The sequence below is a fragment of the Apium graveolens genome, chromosome 11 (genome assembly GCF_009905375.1).
Source record: "Apium graveolens cultivar Ventura chromosome 11, ASM990537v1, whole genome shotgun sequence".
Classification (NCBI taxonomy): domain Eukaryota; kingdom Viridiplantae; phylum Streptophyta; class Magnoliopsida; order Apiales; family Apiaceae; genus Apium; species Apium graveolens.
In genome coordinates this window covers 137,095,363-137,116,412 of record NC_133657.1, presented here as the reverse complement: position 1 = coordinate 137,116,412, position 21,050 = coordinate 137,095,363, and the positions used below count along the sequence as shown (strand labels likewise).

At 33.6% G+C, this 21,050-nt stretch overlaps 3 protein-coding genes across 14 annotated transcripts; all 3 read right to left on the bottom strand.

Annotated features, from left to right (window-relative positions):
• Positions 1-1,106: 1,106 nt before the first annotated feature.
• Positions 1,107-3,667, bottom strand: LOC141695919 (ammonium transporter 2 member 5-like). The gene is made up of 3 exons (XM_074500123.1): positions 3,074-3,667; positions 2,023-2,308; positions 1,107-1,910 (listed from the first exon to the last, which is right to left on the bottom strand). The coding sequence occupies exons 1-3, from the start codon at positions 3,665-3,667 to the stop codon at positions 1,369-1,371; spliced, it is 1,422 nt and encodes a 473-aa protein (XP_074356224.1). The 3' UTR covers positions 1,107-1,368.
• Positions 3,668-4,299: 632 nt separating this feature from the next.
• On the bottom strand, positions 4,300-8,021 carry LOC141697538 (heat stress transcription factor A-7a-like). Of its 12 annotated transcripts, XR_012564758.1 has the most exons (6): positions 7,871-8,021; positions 7,333-7,688; positions 5,307-6,389; positions 5,001-5,073; positions 4,839-4,890; positions 4,300-4,719 (listed from the first exon to the last, which is right to left on the bottom strand). XR_012564758.1 is itself a non-coding variant. In XM_074501956.1 (3 exons), exons 2-3 carry the CDS (start codon positions 7,630-7,632, stop codon positions 5,658-5,660), a joined length of 1,032 nt encoding a protein of 343 aa, XP_074358057.1. In that variant the 5' UTR covers positions 7,633-7,688; positions 7,871-8,021; the 3' UTR covers positions 4,300-5,657. The 12 variants fall into 12 exon arrangements, 3 of the variants coding, with proteins under 3 accessions (XP_074358057.1, XP_074358059.1, XP_074358058.1); XR_012564753.1 differs by having other exon boundaries at positions 4,300-4,530; positions 4,627-4,719; positions 4,839-6,389; XR_012564755.1 differs by having other exon boundaries at positions 5,001-6,389.
• A 3,923-nt stretch (positions 8,022-11,944) lies between these two features.
• Positions 11,945-14,079, bottom strand: LOC141695263 (chlorophyllase-1-like). The gene is made up of 2 exons (XM_074499520.1): positions 13,682-14,079; positions 11,945-12,683 (listed from the first exon to the last, which is right to left on the bottom strand). Exons 1-2 carry the CDS (start codon positions 13,946-13,948, stop codon positions 12,021-12,023), a joined length of 930 nt encoding a protein of 309 aa, XP_074355621.1. The 5' UTR covers positions 13,949-14,079; the 3' UTR covers positions 11,945-12,020.
• Positions 14,080-21,050: the final 6,971 nt, after the last annotated feature.

Below are 21,050 nucleotides of genomic sequence, written 5' to 3'. Positions count from 1 at the left end.
TTCCAATATAATGGTCACACTTACATGAATTGAGATGATATCGCAACCTCCAACATGCATGAACATCCCATGTTCTCACTCCCACGGACTCTCCCTTGTTTGGTTCTGATGCACACATTCCTTCACATGTTATTTATATCTTCACTGCATCTGCATTCCCCATTGTCTTGATTTGTCAAAACAATTGGCCCAATGTGTCCCAAGAGCATCTCCACCGTTATCTAAATATCCAAATGAATTGCTTACTCTTTACATTGTACATTAGAACCTCTCCAAGTGATCCATCCAAGTCCAGTCTCCGGATCATTGTTAAAATTAGGACAGTAAATGAACGAAGACGAGCGAAGTTTTATACTTAACGAGACAAGCTTAACTTTTTTCCGTATCGAATAAAAATTGTGTTCAAGCTCGAGCTCACTAATAATAAATCGAGTCATCTCTTGAACAAAAATGATCGCGCCGAAGTCGAGCCCTTAACTAACAAATTGTGAACATTTAATTTTAAAAAAAATGGTTGAAACTCATTTAAACCAACTTATCAGCAATTTCGACACAACCGAATATCAAATTTATTCTATTATACTTAAATAACCCAAATGAATCGGTGATTAACTATTTGAGTGTAATTTTAAACTTAAAACATTAGAAATATTAATAAAATCAGAATAAATATAAATTTTTTTTTCGAGTTTTAACGACACGAGTTCGAGCGAACCAATTCGATCTGAGCCCGTTAAGTTAAACACGCGCATTTTCGAGTTCAAACTCGAGCTTAAATTTTTAACAAACCGAGCACTTATTGACCCATACTCAAGTTTGCTCACGAACCGCTCGATTTGTTTAGTTTTCTAGTTAAAATTTAACAACCATATTTAATCATGATTATTTGAAAATTTTAAGTGTGATATCAGGATTTAACAACAGCGTATCACTAACCTGGATAGTAATATGTAGTGCACATCTGGCATTCATCCAAATTGACAAATTAATATCACATGGTTTTAGCATTTTCAGTACATTAGCATGTCTTTGGAGTATCACGTGCTCGAAGACATTCTCCGAAAATATATTTATATTAAAATTTTCAATATTTTAATAGCTTAAGAAATAAGTAAATGTGAAAATAATTTGATAAGCTATAAAAGAAAAGCAACTTCAGTCCTGCTATCACATTGCTGCAGTAGAAGTCTTTTCACTTGCTTATTTGATAAATAGAAAAATAAATAGTTGCTATAATAGTTCATTGAAGCCCTTATGTTAAAAAAAATGAAAGTTCCTTTAAGCCCAGCCGATGAATGATGTATTCAGACTTGGGTCTTAGTTCAGGATTATTGGGCCTCTTTAAAGTTCCTCCAAGCCCAGCTTGCATCAAACTTGGGCCCTAGTTTTGGTTTTGATCTCCTCCAAACCAAACTGCCTTGATTTCTCAAACTTTTCCCCATCACCCCAGAGTGCATAGGCTTCTTCTCCATGTATTGCTTCATCCCCATATTGTAGCTCTTGGTCACTTAATCTAAGTGGAACAACAAGCCTTATTAACAAACAAATTATGCTAGTAACAACAAGGTTTAAGCAAACTATAAATAAAATTCCCATTAGTTGAACGCCCATTTGCCTAAACCCTGCTGTGGTCCTCCCACTATGAATCCCATAAGCAAGTCCTATATACTTCTCCCATGAATTCGAGGTTGGTTCGAGGTTGTAAAACATTCTATTAAGCTTTGGATCTGCAAAAAATCCTGCGAGAAGGCCACCTAAGCTTCCGGCAATAGCATGAGTGTGGAACACTGCCATTGTATCATCTACTTGTTTCAAGAACCATATTTTTTTGTGAAGGACCATCATTGTGTACCATGGAATGCTTCCTGATAGTAATCCCATTATAATTGCTGCCCAACCTTGTACCACTCCTGTAATTTTTGTTATATTGACCAAACCAAACCAAACCAAACGTTACCAAGAGTATTAGTGTATTAAATGTACGAGTATTAACATTTTGGTTGGAATACGAAATTATTGTACCTGCAGCTGGAGTTATACAAACTAAGCCGGTAATCATGCCTTGCGTGGCACCGATTACAGAAGGCTTTTTAAAGAACATAATGTCCAGCAGCAGCCACGTTAGCAAGCTGGTGGCAGCGCACACGTGTGTGTTAAGGACGGCTAGAGATGCATCAGTGCTGGCAACGTAAGGGTCTCCACCGTTGAATCCGCTCCACCCCATCCAAAGTAGACCTGCTCCAGCAAGCATCAATAATATGTTGTTTGGAGGAAACCTCTCCCTGTCTACAGTTGCTCTTGGCCCAACCTAAACATCACAGACAAACCTCACCTTCATAAACTGTATCAAAAATTTAAATAGGAAGCATGTAACATTTTAAATTACAATGTGACCGAGGGAGACAGGGGCAAGTAAGGTCCATAGTCCTGTTCGTGTAGTGTTGGTATTTTCTAGCTAGGCCACAAAAATTGTCGTAAACAATTATAATAAGCAATAATTGGGGTTAAATATCAAAGTGCTCATTCAACTCAACGTCATATATCAGTTTAATCATCAAAGTTAACGAGGTATCATTTGAATCACTAAAGTTATAATAAATATCATACATATACCTCAAAATATGTGTTTGAGAATTAAAATTTATTTTATGGAGTTCTATATATTTTTCTTGAATCCTATTACAACCAAATGAAAATGTATGAATTCTATTATTTTCTATAATATAATAAGATTTTTTAAAATTTATCTACTATTTATTTTTAATTTTGTAGTCATTTACTTTATTTAAATAAAAATAGTTAGTAGATAAATTTTAAAAATCTCAAAAAATCATCTAAAATACTATAAATTCATAACTTTTTATTTGGTTGTAATAAGATTTAAAAAAAATGTTTAGAACTCCATAAAATAAATTTAATTCTCGAGCACATATTTTGAGGTATCTGTTTGATATTTATTATTACTTTAGTGATTCAAATGATACCCCGTTAAGTTTGATGATTAAAGTGATATATGATCTTGAGTTGAGTGACGACTTTGATATTTAACCCGCAATAATTGTAAGAAAATTACCCAAAAGGCTGCGGTAAAACCAGCTACTCCGGAAGAAAGATGGATAACATAGCCACCCGAATAATCAATAATGCCCCTGGTTGATAACCAGCCATTAAGAGACCATATACTATATGCACCAATTGTGTACGAGAATGTCATCCAAAGCGGTACAAATATCATCCACGATATGAAATTCATTCTTCCAAGTAAGGCTCCGGCTATTAAAACCAACGTAATAGCCGCAAAAACAAACTGAAAGAACACCATCGTAGCGTTGGGAATCATCCCCGAAAATGCTTTTTCCATCAAATACTTGGCGTCCAGTGCCACATTTGGCTTTCCCAGGAACGGAAACATTTGGTGGTTCCCGAATGAGAGCTGATATCCCCACCCGACCCAACAAATAAGTACAGCCGCAAAGGCGTAAAGGGCCATGAATGCAGAGTTCACGGCCCATTTCTTCTTAACAATGCTGCCGTACAAAATGACTAACCCTGGAACACTTTGGATTCCCACTAATGTTGCTGCTGTAAGTTGCCATGCATTGTCACCTTTGTTCATCCACTCCGGGCTAGCTGCACTCGGAGCTTGGTTCGAGGGAAGTTGATTCATTTTATTTTGATTTTGCAAATTTTCAGATGCAAATCCTTGATGAAAAGATAACAAGGGACAGTGAGGCATCCATATATAGCGCGAGTAAGCAGTAGAAATGTATGTTTTTAATGTTGTACTTATGTTGTAGATGCGGCACAAATTTAAAGATACAAATTTGTTTTTATTTAGGGGAATCGGTGTTAAGGAGGTAGATTCTTTGGACTCACTAGACGTATCTCTGATTTTGACTGCAACTTCATCATAGACACAGCTAGGCTAGCCTTTTGTTAATTTGGTGGTTTATGGTTGTCGATCGGATAGACCAAAGGAGTTCAAAACTGAATACATTGGTAAATCAGTATTGAATTACAGCTTCTTTGTGGTATTGAGTAGCTTCCTGTTTTGCGATCACTAGCAACAAGTCAGACCTAATCAAATAAATTTTAACTTGCATAAAAGCGATATAGACTGTTCACATGATCTATAAATACAAAGATTCAATTAGATTCAGTCACAACATATAAAATGACATCAAAGTTCTTCCTCTACGTTTTATCAGTGGCATTCATATTAACATAACAGATATACACTATCATTGCTCAATGACTAGCAGATGTACGCTTTTGCACCTAAAGAAAGCCTCATAAAAAAGTGCTGAAAACCATAATATCTGAAAATTAACTTTAAACCATAATTTCTCTAGCATTTTCCGAATCGGAAACAGCTTTCTTATCTAGGGTTTTACAACAGTTACGATCCTAGGTTACAATGAAAGTCCGGTGCACCTTTACAAGAGAACAAATTTTCACCATATACATTTTTGACAACCCCAATCACCTGGAATCAAATTGTATATCTATAATGTTCATCAGATGCTATACCTGTAAAGAGTCCAGAGTTGATGTTAATGCTTTTACTCCACGGGCTCTATATCGCGGACCATGTCTTTAGTAAAAGCATTTTAGCAAAATAAATACCTAGACAAATCCACTGTCACTTGCATTCAGAAAGATCACCTAGTTGAGTAAGCTTGCCGCAAATTTATCTTCAGCTCAAAAGCTTCGAGAAATCTACATTATTATGAGCCACAAGGATTAACCAGATGAAGCATATGAAAGTTTGGTGTAATACAAGTTAACAAGCTAATGAAATGCACAGGGTGGGTTCGAAAAGACATAAATTTATGAACCTAGTGGCAGTCCATGTGAAGCAACTTGTACAAAATCTGGCTGTTTGAATTGCTGCAATTCAATAGCTTATCAAGAAAGAGCTAAATGAGAGAACAGTACACAACAAAAAAGGAAGATGACATTGTTATTTATTGACTAGTGATGGAGTTAGGAAAACCAACAGGATTACAAGAAGATATTTCTGGAGGAATGTGTTTGTGTTCCGTCTTCTGTCAATGTCAAGATCCGACCTAACTGCGATTGCATCAAATAAAATCCTAAGGTACAGGACAAAAGGAAACAGTCATCCACAATGACTAATGAGAGAAACATCTGGCCACAATGAGTAGTGATCAAGTAGCAACTTCTAGAACATCTGGCCACATGGATTGTTATAAAGAGCAAGCTAATTGAGAGAAAGTGTGCACACCTAAAAGAGAAGACAATATTGAAATATAGTGACTAGGAACAGAGTTAGAATCACCCACAAAAATTACATTCTCCAAGGAGGAAAGCCTTTGTGTTCTGCCTCCAATCAGTGTCAAGATTCCAATATAACTCTGACTGCATCAACAAAATCTTAAGGTAGGCGACAAAAGTAAATTATCATAACCATAGAGCAGTGACTGATGAAGTGACGAATAGCACTCAGAATGCATCTGGAACACAAGGAACCGAGAGATTTGGAGAAAAATTCGCGTCTTCATCTTTTACGAAGAGGACCTAATACAGGGGATAAGATAGAGAGAACACGCAAAGGAAGAGAACAAATATGAGTGAGATTGTTATCGAGACAATGAACAGAGAACATATAGGGTTAGGCGATGATATCCAGCTTCCTACTTTAGGTTTGAACCTAAGAAGCCCATCCTATGACCCAGGACACTGATATCTTCCTCTTTATATTCTTCGTTTCCACTCACACCTACTTCATTGTCATGTTCATTATATAGTAATTCTTCCCAAAATTCCTCATCAATTTCTCCACCTTCACCCTCAAATCTCTCAAATACATCATGATCTTTCTCTTTCTCATTCCTCGCTCTACCATATCCCTGAATTTCTAATGCAAGTATGTCTAGCTCAGATACAGGAAGCCCATAATAATTTCCAACTTGAAAACCATTAGGGCCCTGATCAATTGGATGCTGCCTTTTTCTAGTAATGTCACCTTCAAGTTTCTTTCTTTTCTCCTTCTGCTGGATTAAGTGGTTCATAATAGAGGGATTCTGTAAGGCTCTTGCTAGGAACCTCATCATATGTTGCTGTTTTTTTTCTGTACCTTGTATCTTCTGCTCCATGGATGAAAGGTAAGCTCTAGTATTCTGCTGTTGGTCTCTAAGTTTTGCAACTTCCATCAAAATAACCTGTTTGTCAGGCTTCAGAAATTTGACTTCCTCGCCTTTTCCGAACTGTCCAAGCTCAACACAAGGCTCAAGACCGTGCTGTTGTGTGGGTGTAGGATGAGAAGGCGCCTTTCTTCTCCTAATATTCCTCAGAAGATGCTTCTGACCCCTTATAAATGCTTCATTAGCAAACTCCCACAAATCCGGATCAATCTTTCTAAAACCCTGCATTAGTTAGGATCCAATTCCAAAGGTCAGCAGCAGTTTGTGATTAGATTAAAAAAATTCTTGATTTTTTGTCAGCAAGCATAAATCTTCAATATCAAGCTTCTAGGATTCCGTTTTTATATGGCTTCAATCTGGACAAATTAAGAACTTGAACCATGTACTTATCATTAAAGTCTGCTTCAACTTATCTTCGAAACAGCCTTTGGAGAAAATACCAGACCACATAAACACACAGAGATTACATTATACAACAAATAAGCAATACGAGGCTGGTAGATGTAATTAACATGTGCATAAAAATACTTGTGTGACTGCTTTTAACAATTACATAGAACAAAATGACTGAATTCAATGTAAAGAGAAACCATATTAAAAGACATTTACGAAATAGATCATTGCCTTGTGGTTTTGGTGGACTTGACAGAGATCACTTTATCTTCTTTTGTGAAGATCATTTCCTAACAAAAAATTATTAGTCATAAATTTGTCTTGGCAGCAGCAGTCTACTTCATTTTGGGGAGAATAGTAGCAGCATCTTTCAACATCAACAGCCTACAAGCTTCATTTATAACAAGAATTGAATTGTTACTAAACCCGAACTTATGAAATGAAATGGAGTTTCTAGGACTCTTCAAGAAAATCAGAGCACTGTTTGCATTTGGGATTTGGTAATAATTTTATCAAAAACTTCAAATTTATTTTATGCCTTATATATAAGCACCAGTATGCCCTTAGATATACACAATTGTTTGTTTGTTCTCATTCCATAGATCTTAAAAGGCACATCAATAGCTCAAGTAAGACATATCACAAAGTAAGGTTTCTGATAATCAAAAAGTTAGATCAAAATCACCCAAATGATAAGTCTTGATGAACTCCACAACTAAAAAACAAAGCAGAAAATAAAGACAGAAGAGTATCAAGAATCTAGAGTACTTACATAAGTATTGAGCTGCCTCACAAAGCTTGAGAAGTTACTGTGCTTAAAGTATCTTGGCAGAAGATTGGTTGAGAAAACATTAGGGTCCCACACAGAAAAGCTAAAACCCCCTCTACTCCAAGAAACAATGTGAGCAGTGGCTGGATCATCCACCATATCAAAAGTCTTGTTGAGAAAAGGTGCAGGCCCTATTTCAGTCAGTCCTTGCATTGGTACTGGCAATCTCATCATCTCTGGATGATCCCCGCCTGATGAACTTGATCCTTCACAATCCTTGTAAACTGGGTATGAATTGATCATGATCAAGATTACAAAATAACAAATTTATAATCTAACTTCATACACTTGACTAAAACCTGGACACACACAACATTAAAGATCAAAGTTTAGTACAAATGACAGTAACAAAAATATACAGTGACGGAACCAGGATTTCGAGCACGGTCAGGTGACCCTGACCCCGACTCTCCATCTGCTTTGCCACTGATATGTAGTATGTAGTATATAAGTAACAAATATTGAAATGAGTAAAACTTACTAGGATAATTAATTAAGTAGACGGGGTTACTAAGTAACTTCACCTGAAAAGGTGAATAAACTAAGTTGACTGCGTTGCAACTTATAGGAACATTAGATGTTTCTAGCCTTCTAAGAGTAAAATTTTTTTATGAATAGAAAGTTCATAGAAAGTTCTAAGAAGTTATAGAAGGTGGGAGTTGATTTATATGAAGGTTCTTCTCTAATATTAGATAAGAAGTTTCTGGATGTTGATATGGGAAAGGCATGGGAGAGGCATGGGTGCGTGGCAATCACACAGTTAACTTGGTTTTCAATGTTTGTTTCATGCAATTTGATTGGTTGATGCATGGTCCTATTTGACCAGGTGGATCACCATCTGTATAGTGACACACCATGCATTCATTGATAGCTTAAATTCTGTCGAGTTTTTTATTGGATAATTTATTTTAATACCAGGGGTAACAAATATTTTCACTAAACCATGAACACTCTCCCACTGTTTTTGATCTGCTACCGGATACGTGTCTGAGCTGTATAAGCTAACTTTGACACCTGTCTTTCTATATGTGACGGTTCAAAAAGAGCATTCACATTGGATTTCTTATTCGTCCCCCATCCCTATTATATCGGGACTTGGCAAGACTCCGGCGAAATAGGTACAGATCCTAACTATCACGTCGAAATTCATGAAATTGTGATTCAATTTCATATATAAATCACACACATATATATATATTCTTTATTAATAAACGAAACAATATATAATTTGATGATAAAAGTATTAAAATACTAAATTAGCAAATTTGGTACTTAACTTATATAAATTGACTTTTATTCTCAATAAACTTTATTTTTAACACAAATCGACCTGATATAAGTTGATTTATATTCTCAATAAACTTAGTTTTTAACACAAATTGACTTATATTCTTTATAAATTTTATTTTCAAAAATTGAAAAGGCCAATTATAAGATAATTATCAAATTATATTAATTAATATTAAATATCCAAAGAATAGATACTTGGTTCATAAGATAGAGATACAATTTTTTTCACAAAAATAAAACTAATATGTTAGATTTCTATTTTAAGTAAAATAATACAAAACTAGAATTATAGTGAAAAATTTCATAACTGATTCGTTTCTTTTTAACCACATAATTATTTTTTGTAAGTACCAATTTAATATTGATATTAATATATTAATTTTAATTCGTGTTTTGTATGAATTATGAATAATTATCTACAAATATTAATTTGATATTTTTAGTGTAAGGCCCGTGTGTCGCACGAGTTATCAATTATCTATACTCTTTATTAATAAGCGAAACCATATATAATTTGGTGTTAAAAGTATCAAAATACCAAATTTTGGTACTTACATGACATAAGTTGACTTATATTCTTAATAAACTTTGTTTTTAATATAAATCGACTTCTTCTTTTTGTAATTTTATTTTCTTTTTAATTATTATTCATCTAATTGTCTATTTACTTCATAAAATAAAAATATTTTTTAAACGATTTATAAATTAAATTGAAAATTTATTAAGTTACATTAAATTAAATAAAGTAACTTATATTTATTTTTAATTATAGAAAAACTACAAACTACCAAGTAAACAACTAACACGAATTGACTTATATTCTTTGTAAATTTTATTTATTTATAAATTGTATTAAAAATTTATTAAGTTACATTAAATTAAGTAAAATAACATATATTTACTTTTATTTTGAAAAACTATGAACTACAAAGTAAACTATTAACACGAATTGACTTTTATTCTTGATTTTATTTCTATAGTATAATTTTAAAAATAATTAAGTAATAGCAAATGACTTTAGTAATATTTATTAACTTTTAAACTGAAAATTATTGATTTAACGATTGTATTTGTTAATGTCCATCACAACGTTTATTTACTTTGAATTAAAAAACATATTTTAACAGTAACGCAATTATGGGCTGTATTTAGATTATATTATGTAATATTAAATTAAATTTAATAACATCTATTTACTTTTAATTTATAAATTAATTTTTATCAATAATTAAGTAATATTAAATAAACTATACTGAAAAGGCTAATTATAAGATAATTATCAAATTATATTAATTAATATTAAATTATCTAAAGAACAGATATTTGGTTCATAAGATAGAGATACAATTCATTTCACAAAATAAAACTAATATGTTAGATTTCTATATCAAGTAAAACAATGCAAAACTAGAATTATAGTGGACAATTTCATAACTGATTCAATTATTTTTAACCACATAACTATTTTATACAAGTACCAATTTAATGTTGATATTAATATATTAATTTTAATTCGTATTTTACACGGATTATGAATAATTCTATACAAATATTAATTCGATATTTTTAATCTCGGTCCCGTGTTTAGCACGGTTATCAACTATATATACTAATAAGAAAATCATGTTTAGCTCCTAAATATTGTTACTCACTAAAAAATTGTAAAACTATTTCTAAAATTTTAGGTAATAAAATCTTAACGGGACAAAAATTAACTACTCTCTGTAAATTCTATTTCCCTTTAATTTTTATTTATTGCTGAACATCTAAGCGTCAGTTTACTTTAAAATAACCGTATTATTAAGTTAACATGTCAAATTTATATAAGTAAATAATTAGGTGTATGCATAACTAACTTCGATGTTTTTAACTACATATTTTAACGGTATTTTATATATTATATTTAGATCTGTATTTTCCAGAGATTATGAGTTTCAGTTTAATGCAAATAATAATGTCATACTATTAGTTTTAATTTCGGACTCGTGCTTCGCACAGGTTACCAACTAGTATTATAATAATAAAATTAATTTATTCTCATTTGAATATTATTATAATTGCAGATTTAAATGAAAATAATATGTATTATTTTTTTTGCCAAATTTAAAGTAGATTTCATTAATGACTTGAAAGAAATTGAATCGGGAGAAACCCTCAACTGATCATGCAACCAAGTTAAAAACAAATAGAGCTAAATAATTAGCCATTTTGTTTCCGGACTGCTTAACAAACTGAATACAAATATTCTGAAAATTAAAAATGAAGGAAATGGTTTTCCAGACAATCCAGCATGCATCTCCCCCGAAAATAGTAGCTTCACAATTGACCCTCACATTAATTCGATTGATATTGCAATATTCAGAAAACTCAGTTGCAACAACTGAGTTTAGAGGTCTCATGTTATATGAACAAATATTTTTTGTGAGAGGTGAGCATATGTGATTTTAACCACCGTTCCAAATGCACCACAACTATCTAACTGCCAGAAACCATCCAATTCATTTTCAACACAACCACCACATCGCACAAAGCGAGACACATCGCATAAAACGAGACAATCAAACTCACAATTAATAACTTAAACAGAATAATACGGAAAAAAGGCAAAATTCAAAAATCTCGGAATAACACCAAATTGTAATATGTTGTTAGACCAGAAATTTTGAATCCAAAAACTGAATTTTATTATAAAATCCAAGCTCTTAACTTAGTAGATCTGAAAACTTAAGTGAAGAATTATAATGGATTTTCGAGTTTTGTAAAACAAATTTCAATTTTATTAAAGAAAAAGTGAATAAAAGGGTGAAAATAATATGTATTATTAAATTAGATTATAGTTTAAAACTGATAAAGCGAATAAATAAATTATTCTAACCGAATATGACTTTTCGTTTAAGATCGGATAAATCCGAAGTTAAAAAATATATAATTTTAATTTTAGTTTAATTATTATTGATAGATCATAATATTATTAGGCTCAAAGAATATTATAAAAATCCAAAAAAAGAGCACCTCAAGCCCAAACCGATATGGTCCGCATTATTGTGAGTTTATTTTAACAAAATTATAGAATCCAATTAACCCGACCTTATCCAACCTAATATGACATATAAATAACATGATTGGGTTTGATAAATATTTTCAGGATAACATATTGATATTTATACAAACTAATTATATTGGGTTGGATCATTTTTTACCTCAAATGCGATCACAATTTGTGTTCACCCTTAATTACTAAGTTCGAGTGTCTACAAATACCAAGTAATTTTTAATGTCGGCCCGTCAACTATTAGATGTCAAAAGCCAACCAAATCGACATTCGATGATACTAAGATCAATCAGTTTTCAACATACAAAACGGGATCAAGTTTAATAGGAGCAATGTTAGGTTGCACCCCAATGATAATAAGATCTTCATCTTCACCTTTCAACTTGGCATTTAGAAAAGCCACAATTATTCCTCCACAAGCTTTTATCATCAACTCTTTTGAACCCTTCCCGTGCTTTGTCAACAGCTTAGTAAACCAATACTCAATTCCATCATCTAACATATCTCCATGCCCATAATCTTTAGCTAAAAAATAATAAATTGGAGGCTTGCTCTCGTTAAAGAACTCTGCATGGTTAACCCCGCATGGCGCAAATGGTGGCATTAGGCATTTTGCTTGGCTGCCTAGTCCCGTCCCGATTATAGCCACCGGAACATTTAGGTCTAGGCAACGTGGAATGTAGGAGAATATTTTCGGATCGGTTCGATTATCTGTGCTGCCTCCTGCTACTGGATCGACACCGAATACAGCTGAGATTTTGAGGTGTGTATTAGATATGGCTAATGCAAATGCTATTTTTCCACCTCTACTGTGACCGCCAACTGCAATTTTGGTTGTGTCTGCTGTGACATTGTCCGGGAGTACGGTTGGGAGGCCTTCGGCCAACCATTCCAACACATTGCCGTCGGATTTTAGCTCTTGCTTTCCGAAACAGCATAACAGCGAACTTACCTGTTTGGATAAAGATATTGTTTTTAATTTACAGCTAAATAAAATGAATACAAGAACTTCTCCATCACATCTAGATTAGTACAAAGAAGCAATCAATAGAGGGTTAGAGTTCTTGTGTCCCTTACGCTAGTCAAGTGTTCAACATTTGTTCATTAGAAAAAAATGGAAAAAATAGTTTTGATTGATTGGAGATGGTGAATACATCCGGGCTGACAAACGACAAAATACAAGACAATTACAATAAATAAATGGTCCCTCGTACTCTATTCGGATGAACTGTCTTTTCTGAGACAATTATTGGTGAAATATAAGCTTTGAGCTCGACTTTACCTAAATATGGTCCTGTGTACATAAAAGGATGGGCCATTTGTACTATCGACTATTACACAGTAAGCCATTTTACAAACACGAGGTGGTTATTTCATAAAACTCTCTGAGTTTCTCAGTTTGAACATTTTATCTCCTAACATTTTAATTTATTTAAAAATTAATTTTATTTTTCTTTTCAATATATTTATTATCTTTAAATTATTGAACTCAAATGATTTTTTTATATATGTCAATACTATTTTTACAATTATATAAAATTTGTATAAACATAATATTTAATTTATATATATGTGTGTGTTTATTTATACACACACTATAAATTTAATATAATAAATTTTAAATTATATAAATATTTAAATATAATATATTTATTCGGATTCGGATATTATCGAATATGAATATACTTATATCCGTATCCGCAATCATATGATTCGAATATGAATAATATCCGTTTTGTTTCGGATACGGATAATATCCATTTTATTTCGGAACCAATGCTGATTTTTCGGACGAATATCGGATTTTTCGATTTTTTTTGACAGCCATATTTGAAACCCATTTATCCATTTATAAAATCCTGAAATCGCCACTAATATACTTGTAAAGTAATATTAATATATATAAAAATACAATGAGTAGGTAGAATTAGAGGGATGAAGGATAGGTACCAAAGGATCAGCAGGAGCAACAGCTATGAAACCATGAGAAGCGACATGTTGTAGAAGGTGAGAGTAAGTTGTATTACTCACACAACACCCATGAATGAACACAAACACTGGGTATTTCCCTTCTTTAGTTGGTGATACAATGTACACTTCTTTCCTATCAGCTGATCTTTCTACTTTAATTTCCTTCATCTTCAGATTTCCTCTCTCAAATACTGAAGTTTTAGGACTACTTGTTGCCGGAGAAAGCTTAACATCAACCACTGACATTTTCGAGCTCTCAAAAATATTTGCGTGTTTTCTTATATGTAAGGTACTTTTAACATGTTGCCGAGCCAGCTATTTGTAATGAAATTAGATGCACAGGCTATTAATATTTCAAGTTCTTATGTTTGACGGAGGAATTTTGCTGTGTGTGGGTCAAGTTATAAAATTTTGTTGGTTAGCACAAATGCTAGTCAAATTGCACTCAAACTCTACATTCCCCGTACGTACAAGACTTTACTGGGGCAACCCACGTGATACACATTTTTGTGTGTCATGCAGTTTGCGAATTGGATATTTAATTTCATGAAATTTATTGAGATAAAGTACATGATTTGCCTGGCTATTCCAATGTTTTGTTGCATGCTACCTAATTTGAATATTTACACTAAAAGTACTTGTATGTCCGTGTCCAATCAGTAGTTAATGTGGGTTGGGCGGGAGTCTCAGCCAACCCATTACAATGTTTCATTGTGAAAGGAGACAATATTCCAATGCGGGTCTGAACCACCGCAATGAAACATTGCGGCAAGTGGCCCATGCACAGGAACATTTCGGCCTCCGCAATATTTTATTGTTGGCCGACCCACATATTTTAATACCCCAACTGCCCCTCTCTTTAACTTTTAATACCCCTTTTAGCTTTAAATGCCACTTTTTTTATAATTAAATATAACTTACTATTATAAATAGCTAATATTAATATTTCACTTAATTTTTTTAATAATATGTAATAATGATTAATATTCAATATTAATATATAGCTTAATTACTTTATTCAAAAATAATATTAATATTTTTTAATAAGAAATATTAATATTATTTATTAAAAGTATAAAAATAATATTAATATTCAACAGTAATTAATTTTTTAAAATATGTTAACAATAAAATATAAGTAAAAGTAAAATTTTAAAATATTATAATATAGCTCATTTACTTTATTAATATTAATAACTGTTTAATACTTTAAATTATTCTTTTTATTTTATTTTTTTGTAGTTTTTAAATATTAAATATTTTTAATAATATTAAATATGAATATCTTAAGATTTTAATATTAAATATTAATTTAATAATAAATCATACTCATCATATAATAATTCAATATAATGATATAAAATATGAATATTTAAAAATATTAATATTAAATACTAGTTTGGGATGTGGAACATTTGGCGATACAAATGTAATCAACCTCTAAATTCCAGAAATGCCGATACAACCACCTCACTTTCCGATTTTTTAGTGGCCTTGTCATATCACCACGCCGCTCGGGACCACCTCGTTTCGCCGCATCCTCCGCCAAATCTTCAACTGAGTCCATCTATAAAATAAACAAAAACACAATTAGCACATTTGAAACTAGTTAATCTAAGGCAATTTATTTTAAAAAAGAGTTAAGAGTTATTACATCAAACATGTCCCGTAGCTCACTAGGAACAGAAGACCCGCCCATGCCCAAATGTACAAATGGAGTCACAAGGGAGGAAGAGGTCTCTAAAGATTCTGGAGTAATAGGCATCTGCAATTAAATAATAAATTAAGTACATATTTAACACTTAGTTTAATCCATTTATAACTAGTTGTAGAGAATTATATGATAATTCACGGGAAATTAACCTAAAAATGTCATTATTTTCACTTTTAATCCATTTATAACTAGTTGTAGGGAATTATATGATAATTCACGGGAAATGAACCTAAAAAAGTCATTATTTTCATTATTAGTCCATTTTAAAACTAGTTGTATGAAATTGATGATATTTCACGAGAAATTAACCTAAAAATGTCATTATTTTCATTTTTAATCCATTTATAACTAGTTGTAGGGAATTATATAATAATTCACGGGAAATTAACCTAAAAGTATCATTATTTTCACTTTTAATCCATTTATAACTAGTTGTAGGGAATTATATGATAATTCACGGGAAATGAACCTAAATAAGTCATTATTTTCATTATTAGTCCATTTTAAAACTAGTTGTATGAAATTGATGATATTTCACGGGAAATTAACCTAAAAATGTCATTATTTTCATTTTTAAACCATTTATAACTAGTTGTAGGGAATTATATGATAATTCACGGGAAATGAACCTAAAAAAGTCATTATTTTCATTATTAGTCCATTTTAAAACTAGTTGTATGAAATTGATGATATTTCACGGGAAATTAACCTAAAAATGTCATTATTTTCACTTTTAAGTTCACCTAAATCTATCATCGCATGATAAACTAAGCATATATCACATATATAAACATGAATAAACGTCAAGGTAGGCATGTTACATCATCTAGCATATTGGTCTAAGCATTATACATCTCTATGTATCACATGAAGCATTTAAAAGCTATTAAAACAGTCAAAAAACAGCTTTAAAACACTTCTGTTAGCTATAAACAATTCGAAATAATTTCATAAAATATCATATAATGTACCATTAGAAGCGTCTCGAAAAGACGAATCCAACGGCACCAAAAACGCCAATTCTGAGTTCCCACGCGCCCTCACGCGCCCTGGGAAGGTAACCCACGCGCCGTCACGCGCCCACGCGCTGTCAGGCGCGTGTTACACCTCCGCCCACGCGCCCAAAACCCTACGCTGACGTCAGCATGACGTCATCTGATGATGTCAGCACTGCTTGACCAGCGCGTGTCTGACACGCACCGCGCGTGGCCCACCAGCGCGTGAGCCCCACGCGCGCTTGGCGGACGCGCGGTCCTCCCCTCTTATGTGAGTCGCTGCCGCCTTTACATGCACGGAAAACCGTGCTGCTGTCTCTGTCTTTGTCTTCTTTCCGTGCCATCAACATAAACATTCAACAAATGTATATATATATACATACTAACAATTTATATATATATGATTATTTAATTACGAATTTAATTACAACAACTTCAAAAATTCATAATAAATAATCTATACATCATAAAATTATAAGAATACGGCTGACATAGCCTCTCTATCGTAAAGTCTGGCATACGGCTGTCATGTCACCCAGTGTAGTTGTAAACTATCCAAATCACCCCGATAGTTACGTGTGCGGTGGTGGGGGTTTACTCTACTAACCTTCACTGGCTCGGTCCACGCGCGCGCCCTCGGCCACCGAATCTCCTGCTGAAGCGCAATCTCCGGCCTCCCGGGTGCGAATCTCTCGTAAGCCCACAACATCAATAGCAGTCTACACCCGTTAAAGGTGCAAACAGACCTATCAGCCGTCAAAGTCAGTGATCTGTACAAGTGTTCCAAAACAGCTTCACCCCATGCATAATCACGAATCTCCGACTCCTCCATCAACAGCTGCATATACCGGGGATGCACCACGTCCCGCGAAGATGAAGGGAAAAGCACGCCTCCAATAATAAATAACATATAAGCCCGTGTATGCACTCTGTACTGTACCTCAATCTGAGCAGCATCCATATCTCTGGTATCAGCTCTCGCCCCGTACCGGTTCCTCAACTGGTTATAATGCAGCCCATCCTTATAAAACTCCCTGCGCTCCTGCTCTGACATAGACGGATCCTCTCAGTTCTTCATGAACCACTCCTTCGGGTGCTCAAGCTCGTTGTGGGTGAGAGGACGACCAGTAACCGGTAATCCCAGAATCATATAAATATCCTCCAAAGTAATAGTCATCTCCCCACACGGCAGATGAAATGTGTTAGTCTCTGGCCTCCACCTCTCAATCAAGGCCATAATGAGTCTGATGTCATTCTGTCGAACCACCCGGGGGTTGCTGAAAGCCCCAAAACCATATGCATCCACCAGAGCCTGCTGATCTGGAAGTATATGCCACTCACCCATCCTCGCTGTCAGCTGTCTAACATCTACGGTATTCCTGTCCCCGCCCTCCCAGATCATACTGCTAATATGGCGGTCCTGCATAGTCAGCAAAGATCGATCAAGAGGTCCACACTCCATGTCCATAGTATATGCAATATTTTAAACCAAAAAGCACATCAGTACAACTCCAAACAAATAATAATTAAGAAAAAGAAAACAAACAAATGCGTGAAAATATCATCTCAACACAATAAAATGATTACAACACATGTTTTTTAAATTTTTAAGTGTACTATTTTGCACGTAAATTCATATAAAATTAACAAAAACTATTGTATATTTTCCATTTTTATTCGAATTATTCACTCAATAAATCAAAATATTACATATAAAATATAACAAATTCAAATTAAATTTACACAAGGGGAAAAAACCTAACTAGTTCAAATTACACTTAAGGGAGATATATTTTTCAATTAAATTTGAATTATTTACTAAATAATGGAAATTAAACCTAATTACTATTATAATTAGTATCATTTAGTTCATTTTTATTCAAATTATTTACTCAATAAATCAAAATATTATTTTTATTAAAAATAATAAAAATATGTTTCATTGCGACTGCCGCAATGAAACATAGCGGCGGTAGTGGATCCCAGCCTTTCGTTTACCACTTCAACGGTCCTGATTTGTTGGTTGTAAGAGGTCCCTATCCAACTATGATTGTGGATAGGGACCTATATATATATACTCAGGAATTCATACTTTCATCCTCTTAACAAGAAATGATCAAATGAAGAATGCACCGTAAATTACGAAGAACACTATTTCAAACTTGTAAGATATATCATATCCAGAGTAATTTGTGACAAATTATGGAGATGGTCAACATAGAGAGTAATATTTTATCACCATGACTAAAGTACTTAAAAGTCCAGTGTCTATGTTTCGTTTAAGGGTGAATTGGGATTCAGGCACCTAATGTTCAAACCAGAATTTAACAAAAAATCAATTTCAAATTCACATGAATTCGAACATTATCAAAAAATTAACAAAAACTCAAATTCACATACATGATCAACAAGAATCGAATTTAGCAAAATCGATAATCATATACTTTTACAATTCAAACATTATCAACAAACATATAACAAAAACTATAAAAAAAAGAAATATGTACACGTATGTATATGAATTCAGTTGGGAAACTACCTAAACAAAAAAGAGGAGATATAGCCGTAGAAATCGTCCCAAAATCGAACAGAATTTTCCCAAATTCGACCCGATATTGACGATAATCGAACCCAAATCGCCCAACTCAGTCCCAACTTGCTCAAATCTGACCTGAAATCGATTAAATAAGTCTCAACATCTTGTTTCTTCCTAAACTCACCATTGCGGGAGTGAGGAGCTACCGCAATGAGACATTGCGCCAGACGGGAGAATATATAAAGTACGATTTTGCCATTTACACTGGATTATTAGTAAAAATATATAAATGAATAAAATATATTCAAATTTTAATAATTTGGAAAAATATTACAATTTTCTTTTTAATTTTTAATGTTGCTCAGTAAAGATACAATTGTTTAAGGGGGGTTGGATACAATTGTATAAATGTTTTGAACAAGTAATAAAATATAACAGCTTTTTATATTTCTGATAAAAACTGTTACAAAATCCTCTCAAGAAATACTGATGTTCTTGAGAGCTGCTGGGTCGAATGATCCTCGAGTGTGATACACTAAGTGATGAGCTAAACCGTGTTTATATACTACACAGCTACAACAAATTAATCTAAGATATGCATTATCAAAAACTAACTGAAACTGATACATATCTTAAACTAAACAGATAAAGTCCTATAACTCAGACGTAACAGATATCTGCTCCACATTATAAGTAATAGAACAAATCCTCTAATGCTGGCTGTCTTCACATACTGATGACATTCAAATACTGATGACATGCCAAATCCTGACGGTACATCAGATCCTGATGACATCCGAACAGCCAGATCATGAGCTTCTTCTGATCATTGAGAATTCAATATGTAACAACCTCCCCCAATTTATGCTTAATGCAATGAAGCATAAATTCCATTCTCAATAATGCCAAAACTAATCAACAAAATGTACAATGAGTAAAGCTTACTTCAGTATCCTCAGATAACTGACAGTTGTTCCCAGAAAGTTTTTCAATCTTTCTTCCTCCTTGTCTCGTAGGACTTTAACAAGCTTTTTCTTCAACTCTCTTTTCTCTTCAGTTTCTTCTCCAAGCTGATAGATGGCTGATCTCAACTTAGAATTTGAAGATGTATTTCCACAAGACCTTCCGGGATTACCACCCGATAGAGTGATTGAATTTGCTATTGAGTTGGCCCCAGGGACGGCGCCAGTTTCAAAGGCACCTTACCGGTTAGCCCCATTAGAAATGAAGGAATTAGCTACCCAACTGCAGGAACTTTTAGATAAGGGTATGATAAGACCCAGTGTGTGTGGGGGGCACCAGTGTTATTTGTTAAGAAGAAAGATGGGAGCATGAGGTTGTGCATCGACTACCGAGAGTTGAATAAGCTAACCATAAAGAACAGGTACCCATTACCTAGAATAGATGATCTGTTCGACCAGCTAAAGGATGCTGTTTATTTTTCAAAGATTGACCTGAGAACTGGATATCACCAACTAAAGATTAAACCCGAAGATATTCCCAAGACCGCGTTCCGTACCAGGGATGGGCACTATGAGTTATTGGTAATGTCCTTTGGATTAACCAACGCCCTAGCGGCTTTCATGGATTTAATGAACAGAGTATTCAAGAAGTACTTGGACAAGTGTATGATAGTTTTTATCGATGATATTTTAATCTACTCAAGGATCGAGGCAGAACATGCAGAGCATTTGAGGATAGCTCTAGGAATACTCAGAGAGAAACAATTATTTGCCAAATTCTCGAAGTGCGAATTCTGGCGGAATGAAGTACAGTTTTTAGGACATGTGATAAATAAAGAAGGAGTATTGGTCGACCCCTCTAAGATAGAGGCGGTCTCAAATTGGGAAAGGCCAACCACACCTACAGAGGTAAGGAGTTTCGTAGGATTGGCCGACTACTATCGTAGATTTGTACAGGACTTTGCGAAGATTGCAGCCCCTTTGACACGACTTACTCGTAAGACAGAGAAGTTTGAATGGACAGAAAAATGCGAGAACAGTTTTCAAGAATTATAGAAAAGGTTGATAACGGCCCCAGTGTTGGCATTTCCAGACAGAAAAGGAGATTTTGTGATATATAGTGACGCGTCGCACAAGGGAT

Bases quoted from the DNA above. Each gene is read 5' to 3' on its own strand.
- LOC141697538 (XM_074501956.1), bottom strand. From the start codon at position 7,632: ATGATCAATTCATACCCAGTTTACAAGGATTGTGAAGGATCAAGTTCA. The intron at 6,390-7,332 runs GTAAGTACTCTA...TAACTAATGCAG, and splicing joins TGAGGCAGCTCAATACTTAT to GGTTTTAGAAAGATTGATCC.
- LOC141695919 (XM_074500123.1), bottom strand. From the start codon at position 3,667: ATGAATCAACTTCCCTCGAACCAAGCTCCGAGTGCAGCTAGCCCGGAG. The intron at 2,309-3,073 runs GTAATTTTCTTA...TGTGATGTTTAG, and splicing joins GTTTTACCGCAGCCTTTTGG to GTTGGGCCAAGAGCAACTGT. The intron at 1,911-2,022 runs GTACAATAATTT...CAAAAATTACAG, and splicing joins TTGTATAACTCCAGCTGCAG to GAGTGGTACAAGGTTGGGCA.
- LOC141695263 (XM_074499520.1), bottom strand. From the start codon at position 13,948: ATGTCAGTGGTTGATGTTAAGCTTTCTCCGGCAACAAGTAGTCCTAAA. The intron at 12,684-13,681 runs GTACCTATCCTT...TTATCCAAACAG, and splicing joins TTGCTCCTGCTGATCCTTTG to GTAAGTTCGCTGTTATGCTG.